The sequence below is a fragment of the Agelaius phoeniceus genome, chromosome 3, assembly GCF_051311805.1.
Source record: "Agelaius phoeniceus isolate bAgePho1 chromosome 3, bAgePho1.hap1, whole genome shotgun sequence".
Classification (NCBI taxonomy): Eukaryota; Metazoa; Chordata; class Aves; order Passeriformes; family Icteridae; genus Agelaius; species Agelaius phoeniceus.
In genome coordinates, this window is record NC_135267.1 from 41,646,807 (window position 1) to 41,666,296 (window position 19,490).

Here is a 19,490-nt window from a genome sequence, read left to right on the forward strand (position 1 = left end):
CACTGTGGATTTATTAACAAAGGCTGGACGAGGACACTACATGCATAACTTATTAAAAACAACTCACTCAGGAGTGGCTACACTAACAGCATTCAGAAAAGTAAACTTCTGGCACATCTCTGTTGGGGACCTAAGGAGGGAGCTGTAGTTCCTGCAGAACAAAAGCCGCATCCAGAGTATCCAGCTCCAACTCCCACCACCTTCAGTGAGAAGGCTTCTGCTCAAGCTAACAGAAATCCATAATTACCAAATTAATTGCTCCATGAAAGAGCACAGGTGAGAGAGCTGCTGGAGGAAAAAGTTGCTTTGATGATTACTTTCAGTAACTGAAGCAACCACTAGGATTCTCATGCCTCCCTGAATGACTCCCCTTAGCCCCTTTCTAAGGCCTGTACATAAAAGATTAGGGTATTCTTTACATCTTTCATAAATTGGTTTTTTTTTCCTTTCTTCATTTCACCTAATAAACTCTGAGGTTTATGCATTGTGTATCATTTTGGTTTTTTACTGCATAAATGCACATGTTAAAAAATATTTCTCCTTGTTGAGTACTTATACATTAGGAACTGCTTGAATCCACTGACAAAGTGTTGGAAAACAGATGGTTAAATATGGCATGTGTTATATTAATTGCCTTATCTGGCTTTAGAAGCTGATTTCATCATTCTGGCTAACATCACACACACTGTTTTGTGCACAGGTGTACACAATCTAGATGTATCTATGCTTGTCTTTAGCATCTCTAATGGATTCAGGACCAGACTTTGCATTCATCATCAGCTAAACTTTCAGTCAGAGTGAGTTTCTGGTAGGCAGGGAATGTATGAACCAGGGGCACATGCAGTCAATCAGTGAAGACTGACAGGTGCAAAGATGCAAAGTGAAAGCCAAAAATGAGGCTTAACTCAACGCAAAATGAGGAGATGCTCCATCCTTCTCAAGGCCATGCATGGAAAGGCTCAGGCAAGAAATCCCTCACTGTGCTGGATGAGAAGCTGCTGGCTAGGCAACCTCTAACACAGTCTTTCCAAGCTGCACATTCACTCCCTCCCTCGCCCTGAAATTCTCTGAATTTGTTGGTTATCAGAGCACAACAGAAACCTTCTGTGTGAGTCAACCTAACAGAAACAATCTGCAGGGGAGGCAGTATTTTTTAAAATTTGTTCCAAGATGAGTACATGAGTTTGGAAAGCACTCAGTAAAGGTTCTAATGTTGCTCCCTAAAACACTGGTGTGCTGGATTGCAGATGTAAGCAAGCTCTGCAAGGGAGAGTGACTAATGAGACGTGGCTCCAGGGAAGAAGAGCCATGTGTGATCAATGAGAGCTCTTTTCAGCCAAGCAGCTAGGAAAGAGATAGAAGAATTCAGACAGAAGTACAGCAAGAGGCCACTCACCTAAATCCCTGGAGAGATCTGACAATGTCCCAAAGGTCACAGGGCAGGATTTTACATCTGCAATATCCCATGTTCCTGAATTTAAAATGCAAACAAAATCTCATGTCATGTTCACAGTTTCCACCTCATGCTCCCAAGCTCACTACAGCTCTTCCATGTTCTCTTCATTCTAAGCCTACATTCACTGCTGTTGCTGGACAAGCATCCAGCAAGGAGAAATCACCTTTATGGACAGAGAGAGTCCAGCCCCATCACCATGTACACCTTCTCAGACCTTCAACGTGCATGTCACACCGGCATGACACTTCTCTGGACTTAAATTCCTCACTCATCTGAACTGATGCCCCCTTTATGCACTGCTGGCAAAGTTCTCATCACGTATTGGAATTTGGCCTTTTGAAAGCATTAGAGTAAAAATGGTAGCAATGTCCTCCCCCACCAACCCTGTACTTGTCAAGAAAAGAACTCTAGCAGAGAAGGCAACTCACATGAGGGCAACCTAAGAGCATTTTCTGAATCATCAGAGTACTGGATTACTGCTACTGAAGGTGAGTCATCATGTGGCCTTATATACCATTCAGTTCAGCCACCATGCTCAATAATCACTGAGAATGTAGTCAAAATCAAATGCTTTCAGTTTAGGAATATCCTGCCTTTTCCTTTTTTGAAATACATGGATATACCCTGCAGCCTAAATCTGACCATGTGTGAGCATCCTCAGAAGGCAAGGCTTTGGTTGTAAAAGACAAAAATAGTACCTGTGGGTAGAAAACAACTTGCACCCAGCAGGTAATCTACAACACAAGGAATTCCTGCCATAAGGGCCCCTCTTTTCACATTGCTGGGAAATAAAGGGTCCTAGGGGGTTGGACAACACTGTGTGTGCAGGATGAATGCCAGTGGGGCTGCAGCAAGGACACAGCAATTTGTGAAGCTTCACCTCAGCAATACTGGAATGTCAACACTCACCTACATTGGAGAAAACATCATCTTCTGATCTGGAGGTTGCCAATTCTTCCCGTAGGGCTCCTGAGCCCTTCAGCACAGTCCCACACTCTGCCTTGGCAAAGAAAGCACCTTTTCCACCACCACCAGTGTCCTCTGTGAGCGGCCACACTGCTCTCTTCTCGTCCCAGTCAAAGGCTGGCTCAGCCACTGAGCTACCCAGAGATGCTCTGCTGGGGTCTTCTCGGGAACAAACATTACCACAGGATCATCGTTATTTTTAGTTACAAGGAAGAGTTTGTTCAAGAGAGAAAACAGAACAAAGCTTGATCTAAACCCATCAGACTCTCTCCAACTGAAATTATTTACAGACATGGTGGCAGTGAAACACAGCTCCTGGGATGGGACACTGGAGTGGAGAACAGGAAGGCCAATGTGAGAAGGATGGCGCCACAGCGGCCTTGGGCATCCCTCCCTGGAGGGGAGGCTCAAGGCCTCCAGAGTCCTGCTGGGGGTCCAGAGCAGTAAAGGGAGAGAAAGAGAACAGCTGGACCTCCAAGAAAAAAGAACGCAAACCTCTTGGATGTTGGTAGTTCAAGGCTGCTAGAGAAATCAGTGCAGGCATATGAATATTTTAAAAAATGACAGTTATCTCCAACATTTTTGTTCCAAAGGACTCTTGAAGCGTTTCATGACTCCACCCTTCAGAATAGCAAAGCATTTTCTGGACCTCTGGTGAGGAGGAGACCACCAACTGCTGACACCAACTCCACCTTCACATCCCTTAATGGTGATGCTGCTGTTTCTCCCCTGCCAGGGAACAGCAGCCAGCACTCGGCAGGATTAGGGCTTCTTCCTGGATCAGATCTCACTACTCTGGAAATGCCCATGCCAGCATGATCAGAGGGTCAGCATTCTGCACAGCCCAGGCTGCAGGACTGCACAAAAGACTTCTGGTGCTTCAAATGAGACTTGGTGAACTGAGCTCCCTTTCCTGGGTCAGCAAAGCCTCTAACACCTGCATCACCTTAGGGTTAATCCCTGTGGGGTTCTGCAGATGGAGCTGGCACCACTGATGACAAGAGGTTAACTTACATGAAGAAAGAAATGTGGACCCATTCACTTTGCTGGAGAGAAAGTGGAGACTTCAGCACCTCCAGCCTCTAAAGACCCTTGATAAACCTAGAGTTAAAAATCTAAACTCTTGATATTTAACTCTATATAACCCAAATCATAGATAAAGTGGTCCCAAGGTGTCTGCATATTTTTCTACTGAAATGTCCTGTTCCCTTACCCTTCAATTTTAATAGAGCACCTGAGAGCACTTTAAGAGCCTTATTGCAGACAGTGCACTAACTCACACATATATCCAGCTACATCTCCTAATCCAGTTACATCTCTCCAATATCCAAACTCCTATCTTAGCTTCTAAATTACTCTAATATTATAAACCTAAAGTTTATTTTGATCATTTTATCACAGATCATGAAAATATTTCCAAATGTCTTAATTCCATGATCTGCTTTCATATAGTGGTTATTACATATAACATGATTAGCAGATGTGTATAGGCATAAGTGCACAGCAGACACCCTGAAATCCCCAGAGAAAAAATGTGGAGTGAGCACCAAGTGTTGTTTCATTTTATCTCATTAGGATAAGATTATATTCCTTTTATAGTTCTCTAGTCTGGGCAATCCTGGACTAAAGAACCTGTTTAGAACTGAGAAAATTATTTGTGTTTTTAAACATCCAATATCCAAATTCCATCCAATTTTCCGTATCAGAAAACTTCCGTCAAGCCATGCAAAAAGAACAAGCCCACGTGACACCAAGCCTTCAGCAGATCTACCATCTAAGAGACATCTGCTTTCCAAGTCCTGTGGGTAATGCTGTGTGCTCTGCTGTGTGTTTTAATGAGAGCATGGAGTAAAAGGCAAGCTCCCAAGTAAAAGCTCCAAGTAAAAGCTGTTTTTTCTTAAGTAAATAGCCTCAGTAAGTGCATGGATTTTGCTGCCAAATGATGAACAGAGCAAACAGACAGTGGGCTGTGGGGAGGGGTAAGCAGCCCAGCCAGATCAGGTGTGTAAATTGAGCCTGTACATTTACCTTTTTGTTTCAGCCTTTCCTTCCTTAAGTGTCTCTTTTCACGGCTGCTGATCTTGGTCTGCCAGACTCCTGCAACATAGAGCGAAGTTCATTTTTAAGCTATCAAACAACTATCTTCATTGCTTTTACTGCTCAGCAGCAAGGTAAATAGCCATCTGAAAGTTTCTGATGCTGGCTGTAAAAGAGGCATCAGATCTTGTGCAGCATGTCTCTCTCCTGTGTGCAGCCTTTGCTTCCTCTGCAGAGATGTGTTCCATAAGAAATCCCCATCACAGACCTGTCTGTTGTGTCCTGACCCATGTAACTGCACATATTCTTCTGTCCTGTGTGTCAGGCTGATGTGACACCTATTCCCTTGGGAGAGGTGTCACAGCAGAGCATCAGCCACCTTATATGTCTGAAAGTGGGGATCAGTTAATGTAAATCTTAACCATTAAATAAGGCTTCTATTTACTGGGTTCCATAGCCCTAAGACTTGTCCTACAATGTGGACACCCTCTCCCACTCAGCTGGTTTACACACACATTCATTCACACCAGTGGGGCCACATCCTGTCTCCATCCATGCTCTCCATGGCCCAAGAAGTCAGAGGAGGTGCTGGCAAAAATGGTTAATGAAGGAAAAACACAGCCCTGGAGCTGACCAAGACACTTCTTTTCTCTGAAGCATCCCTGAAGGACACATGAAGCATTCCTGAAAAACACATGAAACAGTTCAGCTGGCTCATCCATTCAAAAAATTACAGATCCATTTGCAGGAAGCCTCTGCTGTGTCCCCTTCTCCCCAGCAGCCTCACAGGCCCCAGGAAGGACTCTGGTCCAACAGCAGTGAGGGCTTCTCTTGCTCTCACCACCACACTAATCACAATGTAATCTTTTAAGCCCAGAAAAGCTTAGAATTTGTTGTTTTCAGTGCAACCATGGTGGGGGGAGGCAGAGAGGGGCTCATGGGATGCAATATATTTTACAGTGAAATTCTAGCTGCCTGAGCCTTGCTGGCCTCTGCCAGATTTCTCTGCAGATCTGCTTGAAACAAAGGTCTTGGGCTCTGCTCACAGGCATGCTGCAAGTTAGCTGTGAATTGCCCCAGCACCTTTACCAGCCTCAGTCATGGGCACAACAGTGTGCTGCTCCATCTGTGCATCAGCATGGCAGAGGCCACAGGATTAGGGGAAGAGCATGAGGAAGGACCCCTTGACCACTGGGCCTCTGACCACTTCAGAGATCCTTCCTCACCCGCAGATTTGCCCTCCCTGTGTACACAGTCAGGACTTGGGGAGTGTGGCAGGAAAGCACATGGGCCATGTCAGAGACTGAAATGTTGTGGTTTGTGGCTTAAACTCTTTATGAAGGACTTTTGCCCCTTATAAGAAGAGTGCATAATGAAACTGCACCCCTAAAGCCCTCCCTGGATGGGCCTCCTGACTGAAACCCCAAACTGTGAGTTCAACCCATAGGACAACTTGAGATAAGGAGAGTGACACTATTGTTCAGGGCATCTGGAAGAGCACCCATGGCCCAGCCCAGCACCTGCTTCAAGGTGGAGGCCACAGCCCCAGGTTTATCAGCTGCCAAGCTCAGACAGACCCTGCACCAAAGCGGGGAGGAGGAAAGCGTTTGGGTGTGTGGCACAGCCTCTGGCCAGTGAGGGCCCATCCTCTGCTGTGCACACCAGCTCAGCTGTGAGGCCCCTTCACCCAGGACAGCCACATCCAAGGAACATCCATGTGAGGGACAGCAGAGGGGTGTCATGGCCCATCAAAGTCCCCTCCCAAAGGAGCCCCCAGACCCTGCACTGGAGCACTGCATGTGATGCAACAGATCCACAGTGCTGCAAGGGACAGTGTCAAACCTGCCCCCCTCAGGGGAGGCACATGGGCATTCCCACCTGCCCAAATGTATATTAATCCATGAGATTCTATACTTTAAGGCAGGGGACCCTCACCACCAAGGAGACCACATGGAGGGAAATAATGAGACATCATTGGAACCCATGGAGAGGTGATACATTTCTAACCTTTGTCACTCTCCCTGTTCCCCCACACACCTCTTTTTCTATTTTTCTTTCTTTTCTCTTTCTTTCTCTTTGCCTATTTTTCTATTAAATAAAATATATAAATTTTTTTTATATCAACATCTAAGCTTGTTTGGTTTGAATCACGTTTTTTGGTTATATTCAAATCTTCCAGGGTTCGATCCATTTTATTCAAGGAGAGTTTAAAAAGTTCTCTTTAGTCCTCTGTAATTAAACCAGATCACAACAGCACCTGTCCACATAGTTACACATAGGAAGGAACAGGTGATAAAATAACTCTCAAACTGGCAGTTTTCCCCACTAACACAGAACTCTAGAATAGTGGAGAATACCTCCCTTTTGACATTTTTCATCCCATGTTATTATTTGGTAGTATGCATCAGATAACAGAAGAATCAGATCTTTTGTTACCTTCTTCCTCTTGCAGTTTGTCTTTTTCCACAGAAAGCAGATCTTTTGGCACTTCCTTGTCTGAGCACTGGGTTTTCCTCTTCTTCTTAGGCTGCAGTATGGAGGAGATATAGAGCAGAAAGATAAAACAAGTATTTGTTATGTTTCATCTGGAAGAAAAAAAGAGTCAGAGTGGTACTTGTGAAATGGAGACAACCCATGATACTCAGAGAGAGTAGAGGGTTGCTGGAGTCTTTTAAATGTGTGCAAAAGTCTTCCTGAGCAGATTTTATTGCAAATTCCAAACCAATAAATACTATTGCTTTGGATCTACAAATCCTAACTTATCTGCTAGATTAGAAAGTTCACATTTTAATTCAGGCACCCGCTCTATAGTAAGATTTGTATTCATTGTTCCTAAGTTCTAAAGTTCTTCCTCTGAAGGAGGAAAGTCTGAAGTATGTACCCCCTTTAAAATCAGAAAATCAGAGTTAGGACTCTGCCAATGCTTAACAAAAAAACCCCAGCCCCACCTTCCCGCCCCACTTCAAACCATGGAACAGCCTATTTTTAATGAAGGTATCTGCAGTTTGCACTAATCTGAAAGGGCACAGGAGTAGCTGAGGCCAGTTGCATAAAGCTTGATGAAACGGTAGCACTAACCCTAAACCATAAATTTTGAATGTTCTAGTTTAAACTGTGGCTCTTGACTTTTCTAAGGTGGGAAACCCCTGCCAGAAAATGTAGTTCCATTCCCAGGCTCAGGGGCTGCTCCTCACTTAAAGTCACAAAATCACAGAATGGTTTGGAAGGAACCTTAAAGACCATCCAGTTCCAACCCCCCTGCCACCTTCCACTAGACCAGGCTGCTCAGAGCCCCATCCAGCCTGGCCTAGAACACTTTCAGGGACAGGGCAGACAGCTTCTCTGGGCAACTTGGAACTTGCTGTAAAGCCTTGGAGGCTCTTTAAAGCATTAGCCTCTTCTTCCATACCAGTACAAGTGCTCAATGCCCAAGGTAAAACCCTTAAACAGACCTAAGGAAATGTCCCTGTCAGAGTTGGAATGGAAATACCGGAGATTCCAGCACGCAGATTCTGGGCTTGGATGATGAGACCATCCCCCTTGTGGTGGCAGTGACAAACGCTACAGTGTGGCTGTGCCAGAAAATTACATGGTCTTATTCCTACATCATCTCTTAAGTGCAGCAAACCAAGGAAGAACAAACTATCTTAAAAAAGGAACATTCTTAAAACAACTGTCTCTTAAAAGATAATATGTAAACTCTAAAACTCTTGCTGTACCTTGAGGAGCTTTTTCTCTCTGATGTTGACTGATGTGATAAGATGGCCATTCACTGGAACCTAAGAAGTGGACAATAACAAAATGCATTATAGTACATATACGTGCATGAGTACGTGTAAATATATATAAAAATATATTTAATTCAATACCTTTCTATAATACATGTAATAGTCTGAAAGATACAGCTAAGTAACCCCCTGTACAAATCTGGGCTAGGATTTGTGGCCTTATTCCAACTGGAGTAATTTATTCCAAATTAATTAGTGTATGCTAAGCCTTTATGAATGTAAATCCAGAAACTCCAGAAAGATTTATTCCAAAGCAGACATATTTGTAGTTTATCAGAAGATTTGTCTAGGATCAAAGTTGTTTTTTAAATAGGGTAAACCTGTCTTAAAGAAACAGCATAGACATGAGAGAGCTTATTTTAATATTCTTATTTTTAATTCTTGTTTACCAGTTGGGGTGGGCCTTATGTTCCCTCTCAAGTCTATCTGACCAACTAAAAGAATAGATTTTATCCTACCTAGATCCAGTAAAGTAAACAATAAATGTTTAAGGACTTTTCAAATCATAGTTTGACTAATGTCTCAGCTGTCTCAGAATTCCCTGGGAATTGCCAGCCACCAGCTACAGGGATGGGAGGATGTAAATCTGCAGCTGAGACAGCAAGGGCTGTGCCAGCCAGGGCCACTGCACACTGTGCAGAGCCAGCAGCATCCAAGACAAGGCTGAAGCTCCCTCCATAGGTGCCTCTGTTTCCCCTGACACACAGAGCAGCTCCTTGCTGGATGTATGGCTGCTCCCCCTGTGCAATGCAGCTGCTGTTCAGCACTGCCCAGGCTTCCTTCAGCCCATCAGACCTGTAGGGCTGCCCAGCCAAACCCACATCTCCCAGAAGGGAGCCTGACTCAGGCTGTCACCCAAATATGTGATCCATCCTCTGCCTCCTCTGCCTGGGGCAAGGGGATTCCTGGCAGGTGAAGGCAGCCCTGCCTGGAGCAAAACCCATCTGATCCCTGTTGAATTCAGGTGCCTAGTTCCCTTGGGGAAGGGAAGGCAGCTGATGCTTCCCCCTGCCTCCTCCCTCTCCCCAGTCTGACAGGTCATCTCTGTCCCTGAGATGGGGCCATGATTAGTTAGGAGCAGATAAAATCCTGTGGGTGACTGCCCATGTCTCTCCCCAGCAGACCTAGTGGGGCTGCAATCCTTCAGACTCTTAATAGTTATCTCTTTGATATTTTGAGGATTTTAGAGCTATTTTTCACAAGTCTCAGAAGGTCTGGTTTGAAGTGCATGACAGGCACCTGTATGCTGGCAAATGCTTCATCCCTGGAGGTGTTTGCTTGGAATTCCAGACCAGCTACAAGCCCATGGTGAACACAGAACCAGCAGGCTGGTGTTCATCCCAAGTTCCATAATGATTAGGAGAGGAAGCCCCAAAATCGTGGACTTTGCACACAGACAATACTGATTTGGGGTCTTCCAGTAAAACATCACAGCAGCAGGAGGCAAAACCCTGCCTGTTGTATCAGTAATTCCACCAGCTTCACATCACAAGCTTGAGCCAAAATCTCCTCCGTCTCCCTTGGCTGTCAAATGCAAACAATATAATTGTTTACAATTATGTTATTCTGAACATTAGTAAAATAATTACTTCTCTGTTAAAACCCAGCAACATTTGTTAGTAGCTAGCAAGGCTGTCTTGTTTTTTCCCATGGGCACTCTCTTCTAAGCCTCTCAGGTTCATTTACTAGAGGCACTCCATAAATCCCACCACAAAGCAAATCATTTTCCATTTCCTGCTCTGCTTAAGGGAAAAATCCCACTCTACCTGCAGCAGGGAGGGAAGCAGCTTCTCACATAAAATGTGGGATATAAAATACAAAAGCAGGGGCATTTTGGTGAAAATTTGAACCACATAGATATGGAAAATCTTGAGTTTATATTATTCTTTCTTTCTCAGCATATGTTTCTGTCCAATTAAATATGTGAAAATACAGATGGATCTTGTTTCAGTAGACAACAATTTCTATGCAATATAGAATCTTGGGGGAATTACTTTCAATTATATGACAGCACTTCAGGAAAACTGAATTTTATCAGATGAATGCAAGAAGAGATGACTGGGGGAAGTCAAACAACATGTAAGTGAAATATTCCTTCCTGGTGTCATCAAACGCTGGTGTTTTTCCTGTTTTCCCATAATGAAATCTTCACTGTTTTCTAAAAGCTTTGCAAATGGACCTCCCAAGTGAAGGCACTTTGAGCAAGACTGCCACCATGGGCACAGAAATAGCAACACCAGCTTAGGAGGCAAGGAGGAGGATGCTTTTTTGCCGTCTTTCAGAAACACACAGATGAGAGGATAAGAGACACCCCACCTCCTGTTAGCCTCTCTTTACATCAAGATGTTTCTGCAAGCACGAGGGACTGCAGGCAGAGACAAGGAAATGTCAGGATTAAGGACATGAAAGTGCCTTCCTCCCCCAGGCTGGCGTGAGTGAGCACAGCCCGAGGCTGTACAGGGCCCTCACACAGGCAGGGAGAATCCAGAAGGAAAATGCTGAGTGCAATAACAGATTAGGGAAGATGCAAATGATATTGGCTCTGACAGACTTGTCTCAGCTGGGGCAGGATCACGTTCCTGGACCTTCTCTCTGTATAAATGACAGCAAGCAAGGAGCAGGAAAATTGCAGCACTTTGTTTTAGTGCTTTGCCAACCTGACTGCTGCGTACGTTTACCAGACAAGCACAACTTTTGCTACTGAAATGATATTTCAGCTGCTAGACAAACATCCCCCTGTCTCTCCATCACTGACTAGGAGGTTAAATATATACTGTTGACAGTCATTTACTATGTCCCAGGGGTCTTCATGATGACTGAGTGTCTATTCAGCCCTAAGTGCCCACCTGGGACTCCTGAACCTTGTTGCATCCTTCCTAACAAGCAGCTGAGTGCAAAAAAATGCCAAACCTGACCACTGCCTGATGCTCAGCAAATGTCCCACCACTGTGGTGATGCTCTTTTTTCAAACCTGAAATATCTCTTGCTTCTCTGCCATCCTTCAGTAATACCAGCAACTCCCTTTCTTTCATCACCAAGAATTTTTCCTGAGTTCTATTTCCTTTCAGTGGAAATGTATTATGTTAGCCTGACCTTTTGTATTAAATCCTGCCCTTATCCAACCCTTTTTCAGGCAGTAAGCTGGCTGTGTGGCTGAGGAACCCCACCCTACCCTATTCTTTCCTTTTGAAGCCCTTAGGGTAGGGGATTAGTCATGCCTCTCTATCGTGCCATTTGGCCACTATGAAAAGGAAAAAGGAATTTTCATTATTTTATTTCATTTAACCTAATGCAATCATTAAAGATAAATTAATATTGTCAGGAGAATTTTTTTCTTCATGAAAAATGTAGTTTTGTACGGGGAAAACACATCTAAATCCGCCACATTAAATGACTATATTAAGTCTTAAGTGCAATTCCAAATACATAAAATATATGCAGAGAAACAGAATCAAGACTTTTAGTGGAATCAGACTTAGCATATTAATTTCTACTCACATTCTATGGAACAATAGAAAGATTATTTTTAGTTCATGGCCATTTGGTTCGTGACCCAGTGGAACAGGATTTCCCCCCCCACCCCCTGCCTTTTTTTCCCTTTTTTATGTAACTTAAGGTTATATTTCTGATGATTGTTCTGAAACTAGCAATTTCTGATTCTCTTGAGCTAGGGTTTAATTTATTTCATGCTTTTAATATAGTTCTACATAAAGTCATAAAGAAAGGAGGCAAAGTGATACAACTCCAAGTGCCAAAAAATGCTGGGTTTAGTATATAAACCTTATATTCAAAGCCATAAAGCTGTACACCTAGAGACTTAACCTTTATGCATTTTAATAGTTTTGCTAGACTAGTCATTTTTATAAAACCCACCACCTTTGTGTCTATCAGATCAGGCTGCCTGCTTTCACATCTCAGTGCCACCAACTGGTTAGAGGGGTAATTAAAAATTGTGTGAATATCAGCTTCAGGTTCACTAACTGCCCTTTGTCCCTCTTGGGAAAGGTGCTTAAAATTGCCTTCCTGAGGAAGGCATGGAAAGGTTTGCCCAGTAGAGGGATACTAGGACAAAATAAACTCAGCCTATGAAACCCAAAGGGAGCTATTATGTGCTCCACACACTGGAAATCAGGAAATTCATTTAAGAACATGAATAAAGATTCAGAAAATTGTTCTCAGCTACCACTTTCAGAAAACTCAAATTAAGTGGGTTGGACACTGGAAATGAAAGGAAGCAAAACTACCCCATTCTGGCAGGGGGTCTGTGAACACAAAACCATTTCCAGATTTAAGAAGTACTTCAATTAAATTGTTTCATAGTGCTCAATTCCAGTGAAAAAAACTGGAGGTTTTTTTCACTTTGTTACAACACATGAAAAATGTCATGGATGTAGGCCAAAAGGCAATACTGCTATGACAAAAGTAACACCAAAAGGCATTAAATTAAAATATTAACGCAGGGAGTGGGAGAAAAGAACAAAAAGGACTTTCTAAGCAGGGAAATAAATAATCTCCCTTAAACATGCTCTGTTACAACTGAACAAAGTATGACTGCACTTTTCAGCTTTCTCAGTAGATCTTCAACAAGCTGAAAAGTGAGCAGGAAGTCTTCATCCCTCTCAGCATCCTCTGGAAGATCCGGTCCTTGCTCCCTACTCTCCATGCTCTGAGTCACATTATTCACAGCACCACTTGAGGTGGGTTCTTGTCTCCTGTGCACAGAAGCAGGGGCAGGGCCACAGGGAGAGCAAACCCAAGGGCTGCTGCTGCTGCTGCAGCCGGACAGGGCTCGCATTTCTCCATCCACGGACAGCGAGCCATCGGCGAGACAAACGTGTTGGGAAACAAAGCAGGGCTGGCTTTCATTAACTCTGACTCATAAATGGAAGCAGACATCCTGGCCAGCCTGGCTTTGCCACATGGTCTCGTCCAGATGATGGACTTTGTTCTGGGAGACCAATTCCCTAAACCAATGGGAACCAGGTGAATGGGAAAAGACAAGCCTGCATTTGTCAGAGGAGAAAGGATGGGGTCTAGGCAGAGGCCATCAGAGAAACAGGAAAGTACCAGCTTCAAAGAAAATCACTCATTCAGTTCTAACAGCTAGAGAAAGGATAACAAAATGGCAATTTCTGCTCAGGTAAAAATGGAAAGCCAAAAAAAAAAGTTGGGTTTGTTAGCAAAGGAAACTGAGTGGCTCTCCATGCATGGCAGAAGGACATAAAGGATCTTCTTTGGGACATGGCTGCTCACAACACTACAAAAACATATCTGCAAAGGGGAGGGAAAAAAAAAGCAGAATCCTGGGTTTTGATCAATACTGTAAGTACTAATAATTTTATTGTTAATAGCTGTTATTGATATATGGAAACACAAAGTTTTCCCTGGCAAAATCACTTCAGACAAATGTGTTCCCATTAGGAAAGAGGAATTTGTTAGAAAGGAAAATTACATGGGAAACACTGCAATGAACAAACAAAATAAAATAGAACTACACACTAGGAATATGTGAAATTTTCTCTTTCCCTTAAGGCACCTAATGTAGAAAAAAAAGGGGCAGTTCTCCCATCAAATGGATGCTCCAAGAATCTTGTGGAAAAGGATCTGGGCCATCAGCACAAAAAACCCATTCATCTGCACATATTCCCAGGGATGGAGTTGCCCATAGGAACCCCTTGAGCACAAACACAGGTTGATAACAAGGAGTGGGAGGCAGGACTGCATATGTATGTAGCCATTCACATCCAAAAGCAGCTGCACAAGAAAATTTAGGGAAACATCCTTAAGATGATGCTGCCTGCATTACATGTCCTCCAGCTGGCCAGCCTTCCCTGGATACATGAGAAGCCACACAGCAGCCATAAACACAATCACACATGACACATACCTGCCTCAGTTCAGCTGCCCTCATCATCGGGGAAAAAAACATATCTGGGGAAAGACTTTCTGCAGCGTGAGTAGTTTAAAACTACTGTTGTGAGGAGGGATGAAGAAATCAGTTTCCTGGCATCTTCTATTCTGATTAATTAGAGCACCATCTCAACAAGGCATAAAGGCTCCATTTTAAGGAGGCAATTACCAAACTCCAACACCTTCCAGGATACTTGAAAAATCAATGCTCATCCAAGATAGTCGTATAAAAATAATTGTGCAAGTGTGTTGCATTGGCATGAAAAATACTGTGTAACCTGAAAGGGTAAAAGAAAACGTCTGTTTGAGATTTGTGAAACTCTGGAGCTGAAGGGATGGATATGAAGTTCTGGTACTGTTAAGCAATCCTGCAAGATGCAAAAAGTACCTCCAGTTTATAAAGACACTCCAGAAAAGTAGAAATCTTTCTTTTGGAATGTATCAGATGGCACGTATTTTTAGCAGCTTTTTAAGGAAGATGATGTCACTGCACTTGTAAAAAATGCTCTTCTTTACAACTGACCAATTTGCAGAACAGCCCAAAAACTTTGAATAAACACAAACCACCCAACTTAACAACTGCCATTCAGATCAGATGGCTTCCAGCAAGTCTCATTAGCAATTTCCCAAAATTAAGGAAAAGGCAATTCTGAAAAAGACTAAACACACTCAGCATAATTTCTAGATGGATTTTTTTGGTGTGTATGGCTGTGTGACAACAGCCAGAATGTAACTTTTTCTTCTATGCATAATGAGATCACATTCAAAATGTGCTTGTATGATTGTGTGGAGGCCATGTATCCATTGGAACAAAGTGGTGGGTGAGAGGCTGGACATAACACAGCCATGTGCTCTCACAGCCCAGAAAGCCAAGTGTGTCCTGGGCTGCACCCAAAGCACCAGGGGAAGGGGGATCCTGCCCCTCTGCTCTGCTCTGCCCTGGTGAGACCCCACCTGCAGGGCAGCATCCAGCCCTGGGGCCCCAGCACAGAGAGGACATGGACCTGTTGGAGCGAGTCCAGAGGAGGCCACCAAACCAATCAGAGGGATGGAAAGCCTCTGCTATGAGGAAAGTCTGAGAGAACTGGGGTTGTTCAGCTTGCAAAAGAGACAACTTCAGGGTGACTGTCCTGGTTCTGGACAGGACAGGGTTAATTTTTTGCAGAAACTGTCAGGGGGTGTGACCAGGACCCGGAGCCCTTTCTATCCCACATTACAGTCATTACCGGGGTGCCAGGGGAAGGGACTCTCTTTTGGGGAGAAGGGGCTCCTTCCAGTCTGGTATTGTCTATTGTCAAGGGGTTTCTGTGTAAATAATTTCTTTTCTTGTAGCCTCGGTCATTAGTATTACTCTTGTTCCTGTTTGTTTTCTTATCTCGTTGCTGTTTCCAGTAAATTGATCTTATCTCAGTTTATGATCTTTACCTTTTGTGCCTCTAAGTCTCAAGTCCATCCCACTGCAGGTGGGAGGGGAAAAGCTGCGGAGCAGGAGGGAGGAGCATGTGGTTTTGGGGAATCTTGGTGGGCACACGAAATTGGGGACTACCATTCCTAAACCATGACAGTGGTCCAACTGAGGCCTTCCCCTGCCTGAAGGGAACTTCAAGGGAACACAGGGCAAAACTATTTACAAGAGGACAAGAGGAATGAGTTCAAATTGGAAGAGAGGAGGTTTAGATTAGATATTAGGAAGAAGTTCTTTACCACGAGGGTGGTGAGGCACTGGAACAGGTTGCCCAGGGAAGTGGTGGGTGCCCCATCCCTGCAGGTATTCAAGGACAGACTGGATGGAGCTCTGAGCAACCGGGTCTAGTGAAAGGTGTTCCTACCCATGGCAAGGGAGTTGGAACCAGATGATCTTCAAGGTCCCCTTCCAACCCAAACCATTCCATGATTCTGTGAAAGCTTGTTCAACAGACTGATCTCACAAGGGCTGTTGAAGCCACTCAGTCTGGGTCTAACAGGGACCATGGCTCCTGGACATTTGCTATGGGGAGTAGGGACACACAAAGGGAAGATCAGTCCTACACCATCCTGCAGCCAAGTAAGAGCAGATTTCATGGGAAGGCAACCTGACAGCCCACCCCTGAGGCAGCAACTGGGAATCACTGGCAAACATGCATTCCCAAACTGAAAAAATAATTAACCACCTAGGTTCTTTTAATTAAGATCTTGACTTATCCACCACTCCAGGATATGCAGATGTTTGGCTGCTGGGATGTATCAACACACCTGAGCACTGGAGGCAATTTGTGTCTTGTTTTTTTCATATCTCAGCAGGCAGCAGAGAAGGGGGTCCCATCTTGCACACCCCATCTCATCACATTGGCCATGTGTATGAATGGGAGACTTTGTTATTAATGACACCTCTGCTGCTGCTTTGGTGGAGATTTTCATATGCAAATTTCAGCATATCAAAGGTGTTTGGCTGTTCTGGCATCCTCCCATCAGCTAAGTGCCAAAGCAGTGCAGCGTTTTACACTTAAGTAAGGAGATACAGTTTTTGCCTCAAGGATATGATGTTCCACAGACAGAGAGAACCTGATAGGAAATGACAAGGAGCAGTGGAGAAGACACGATGGGGAAAAGAAAACAAAAGAGACAAACAAAGGAAGGAAAGGGCACGGTACTGTCATGGGAGGACAAGCCTTCGTTTTTAATTTCAGTATGCAAGATATTTTCTCTGGGTTATCTATCTTTAGGATCTTGTAAGTTATTTTTCTTGATCTCCCTCTTCTCGTCCTCCACCTCCTCAGGACCATGTTTTCCATACTCTCCACAACAGTCAGTGGGTCTCATACAGAGGATGATGCTACTGTGTAAATGCAACTGCTAGAGCCCAGTCCCTAAAGAGCAGGGATTGCTCAGCACTGGAAAAGATGAGATTAATGGCAGAAACTGCACATGACTGTAAACAAATTTATCCCTTCAGTTTATCCCTCCTCCTCTTTGGTTTCTGTTACTTAGGCCTGTGAGATGCAGCATCTCTGACTAGAAGATATCTATTCAAATCAATGCCTTCAGCTTGAACTAATAACCCTGCCACATCACAGCAACTGGACTGTCTCTGACACATTTCTGTTCATGAAGAACAAAACCATTTATTTTATAGCACATGTTTAAAAAATCCCTGCAAATTCATTTTGTTTGTCTTTTTCAGAACTGAGACTTAGGAGATAATAGTAACAGATTAAACAATAAAGTGGGTGTCTCCCCTTCCTGTCCCACACTGCCTCCAGTACTGGTTGCTCTGGAAAATTTTCATTTGTTCTGCAGGCAACTCAAGTTATCTAGTATTGATCATTATAAAGGTCTGATAAAAATTGTTACTGAAATCCTTCTTCACCCCTTGACACTGGCAGCTCTGTTCAGATTGCTTTTGGATTTAATTGCTCCTTACTAATTCTGGGGCATTTGTGCTGCCAGGTCAAGATTCTGCTCTGACTGATGAAAAAAAAAATGCCCTAAAATTGAATAGCTATTTAAAATATAACTATAATGTAACTAAAAGCTAAAGCTTCCATGACAAAATAATAAACCCTTGAAAACTAGCATTACCATGGAAAGCCTGACACATTTCTGTTCCTGAGGAACGAACTCACTTATTTTATAGCACACTTAAAAAAAATCCTGCAAATTCATTTTGTTTGTCTTGCTCAGAAATGAGACCTAGGAGACAACCGTAACAGATGAAAATGTTAAAAAAGCTCGATGTATTAATTTTAAATACCTACTTAAGTTTGGGAAGTTACTCTGAGACCTTTACTTTCCATATTGCAGTGCCTTGGTGAAATTGTTTTCTGTAATTTACACTGAGATTTTCTGCTACAGACAGCTTACAGTGTGTCAAAGCAACAGTCGTGACAATATCATACAGAAACTTCAACACTGCATCAAATCAAACTCAGCACGTATTCAACAGGGTGGCCATGGTCATCAGCTCACAGCCAGGTATTCATGCAGTAACAACAGAGCTGTGATTTGAGTAAATACACATAATTAGCACATTGTATTAACACCGTAGTATGGATACTATTCTTGTATATTCCTTCTAAATATGATGGACATTAACTGGAGTTTTCTCAATTCCCTGCAAAGAAAATCAATCTCATATGGAGTTGTGCTGTCAGACAGAACGGCGGATGAAAGGCCAGTGCCAGCCCCCCCATCCAGGTGCTCGGGCAACCTGCTGCCTTGCACTGTCATCTTGATTGCCCCACAGGATTCAGCGGGGAATGCTGAGCCCCTCACCCCTAAATCCCACCGAGAGGTTCGGGACGGTGCGTCCTGGGCGGGACGGGATGGGATGGGACGAGACAGTGTGAGATGGGATGGCAGCAGCCCGGTGGGGCCGGACGCAGAGGGTGCAGGACTGTTCTCTGCCCTGAAAAGGTGCCGGGGAGGGAAGAGGGAAGGATGCTCGTCCCGTCCCGGGGAGCGGGCCAGGCGCGACCCCGCACTAACCTTACCTGCGCCGTGCGCCTTTGTTCCTCCGGCTGCCGCGCCGGCAGCGCCCCGGCCGCCCGGCCGCCGGCCCCCGCGGGACCATCCTCCTCCTCCTCCTCCTCCTCCTCCTCCTCTTCCTCCTCCTCCTGCGCCTCCCCGGCGGCGCGGCGGCGGGGGGGTCCCGGCACGGCCCCTCGGTCCCGCAGCCCCCGCAGGACGAGCAGCGCGGCCGCGGCGGCCGCCAGCACCAGCGCCGGCCAGAGCAGCGCCAGCAGCCGCCCCGGCAGCTCCCCCGCGCCCAGCGCCATCCGCGCCGCCGGCCCCAGCATGGCCGCGCCGCCCCCGGCGGGGATGCTCCGCTCGCTCCGCTCCCAAAGTTGGTGCCGGAGCCGCGCTCGCCGCCGCCGCCCCGAGCGGCACCAGCGCGGCTGCGGAGCGGGCGGGGGACCGGCCGGGCGGGCGGGGGATGCGGGGGGGCCCGGGGGGCGCGGACACGTCGGTGCTTACGGGAGCCTCGCGGCGAAGGGCGGGGGCGCCGAGCGGGGGGCGGGAGTGGGACCCCGGGCGCGGCCGATCGCTGGTGCGGGGGAGGAAGGGGTTAATGCACGGATTGGGTCTCCCCTGTGGAAGGATGAGAGTGGTACGCGATGAAAGGTGAAGGCGATGCGATTGGAAGCAGCAGCGTTGGTTTGAGAGCAGATGTTTGGCCGGGGATTGGGGTACGCAGGGATGCTCAGAAGTGATGCTTTTCTGCAAAATTCCCCGGTCTAGACGGAACAGTGTCTGGGGATGTACTTCTGTTGTCAGGCAGAGCTACAAACGTGTCGTTATCGAGCACCATGGCTGTGATGATGACAGGCGCTGCCATGTAACGCAGCGCGAGATGC

The 19,490-nt window shown here is 45.2% G+C and overlaps 1 protein-coding gene across 1 annotated transcript in view; it reads right to left on the bottom strand.

Annotated features, from left to right (window-relative positions):
• Positions 1–19,069, bottom strand: part of LOC129118329 (uncharacterized) — a 30,682-nt gene extending 11,613 nt beyond the window's left edge. Inside the window, exons 1-6 of the mRNA XM_077175113.1 lie at positions 18,627–19,069; positions 8,179–8,238; positions 6,896–6,986; positions 4,451–4,519; positions 2,366–2,581; positions 1,397–1,471 (exon numbers count right to left, since the gene is read on the bottom strand). Of these exons, the coding sequence (XP_077031228.1) occupies positions 1,397–1,471; positions 2,366–2,581; positions 4,451–4,519; positions 6,896–6,986; positions 8,179–8,238; positions 18,627–18,932 (817 nt within the window). The 5' untranslated portion in view covers positions 18,933–19,069. The remainder of the gene's footprint in view (positions 1–1,396; positions 1,472–2,365; positions 2,582–4,450; positions 4,520–6,895; positions 6,987–8,178; positions 8,239–18,626) is intronic.
• Positions 19,070–19,490: the final 421 nt, after the last annotated feature.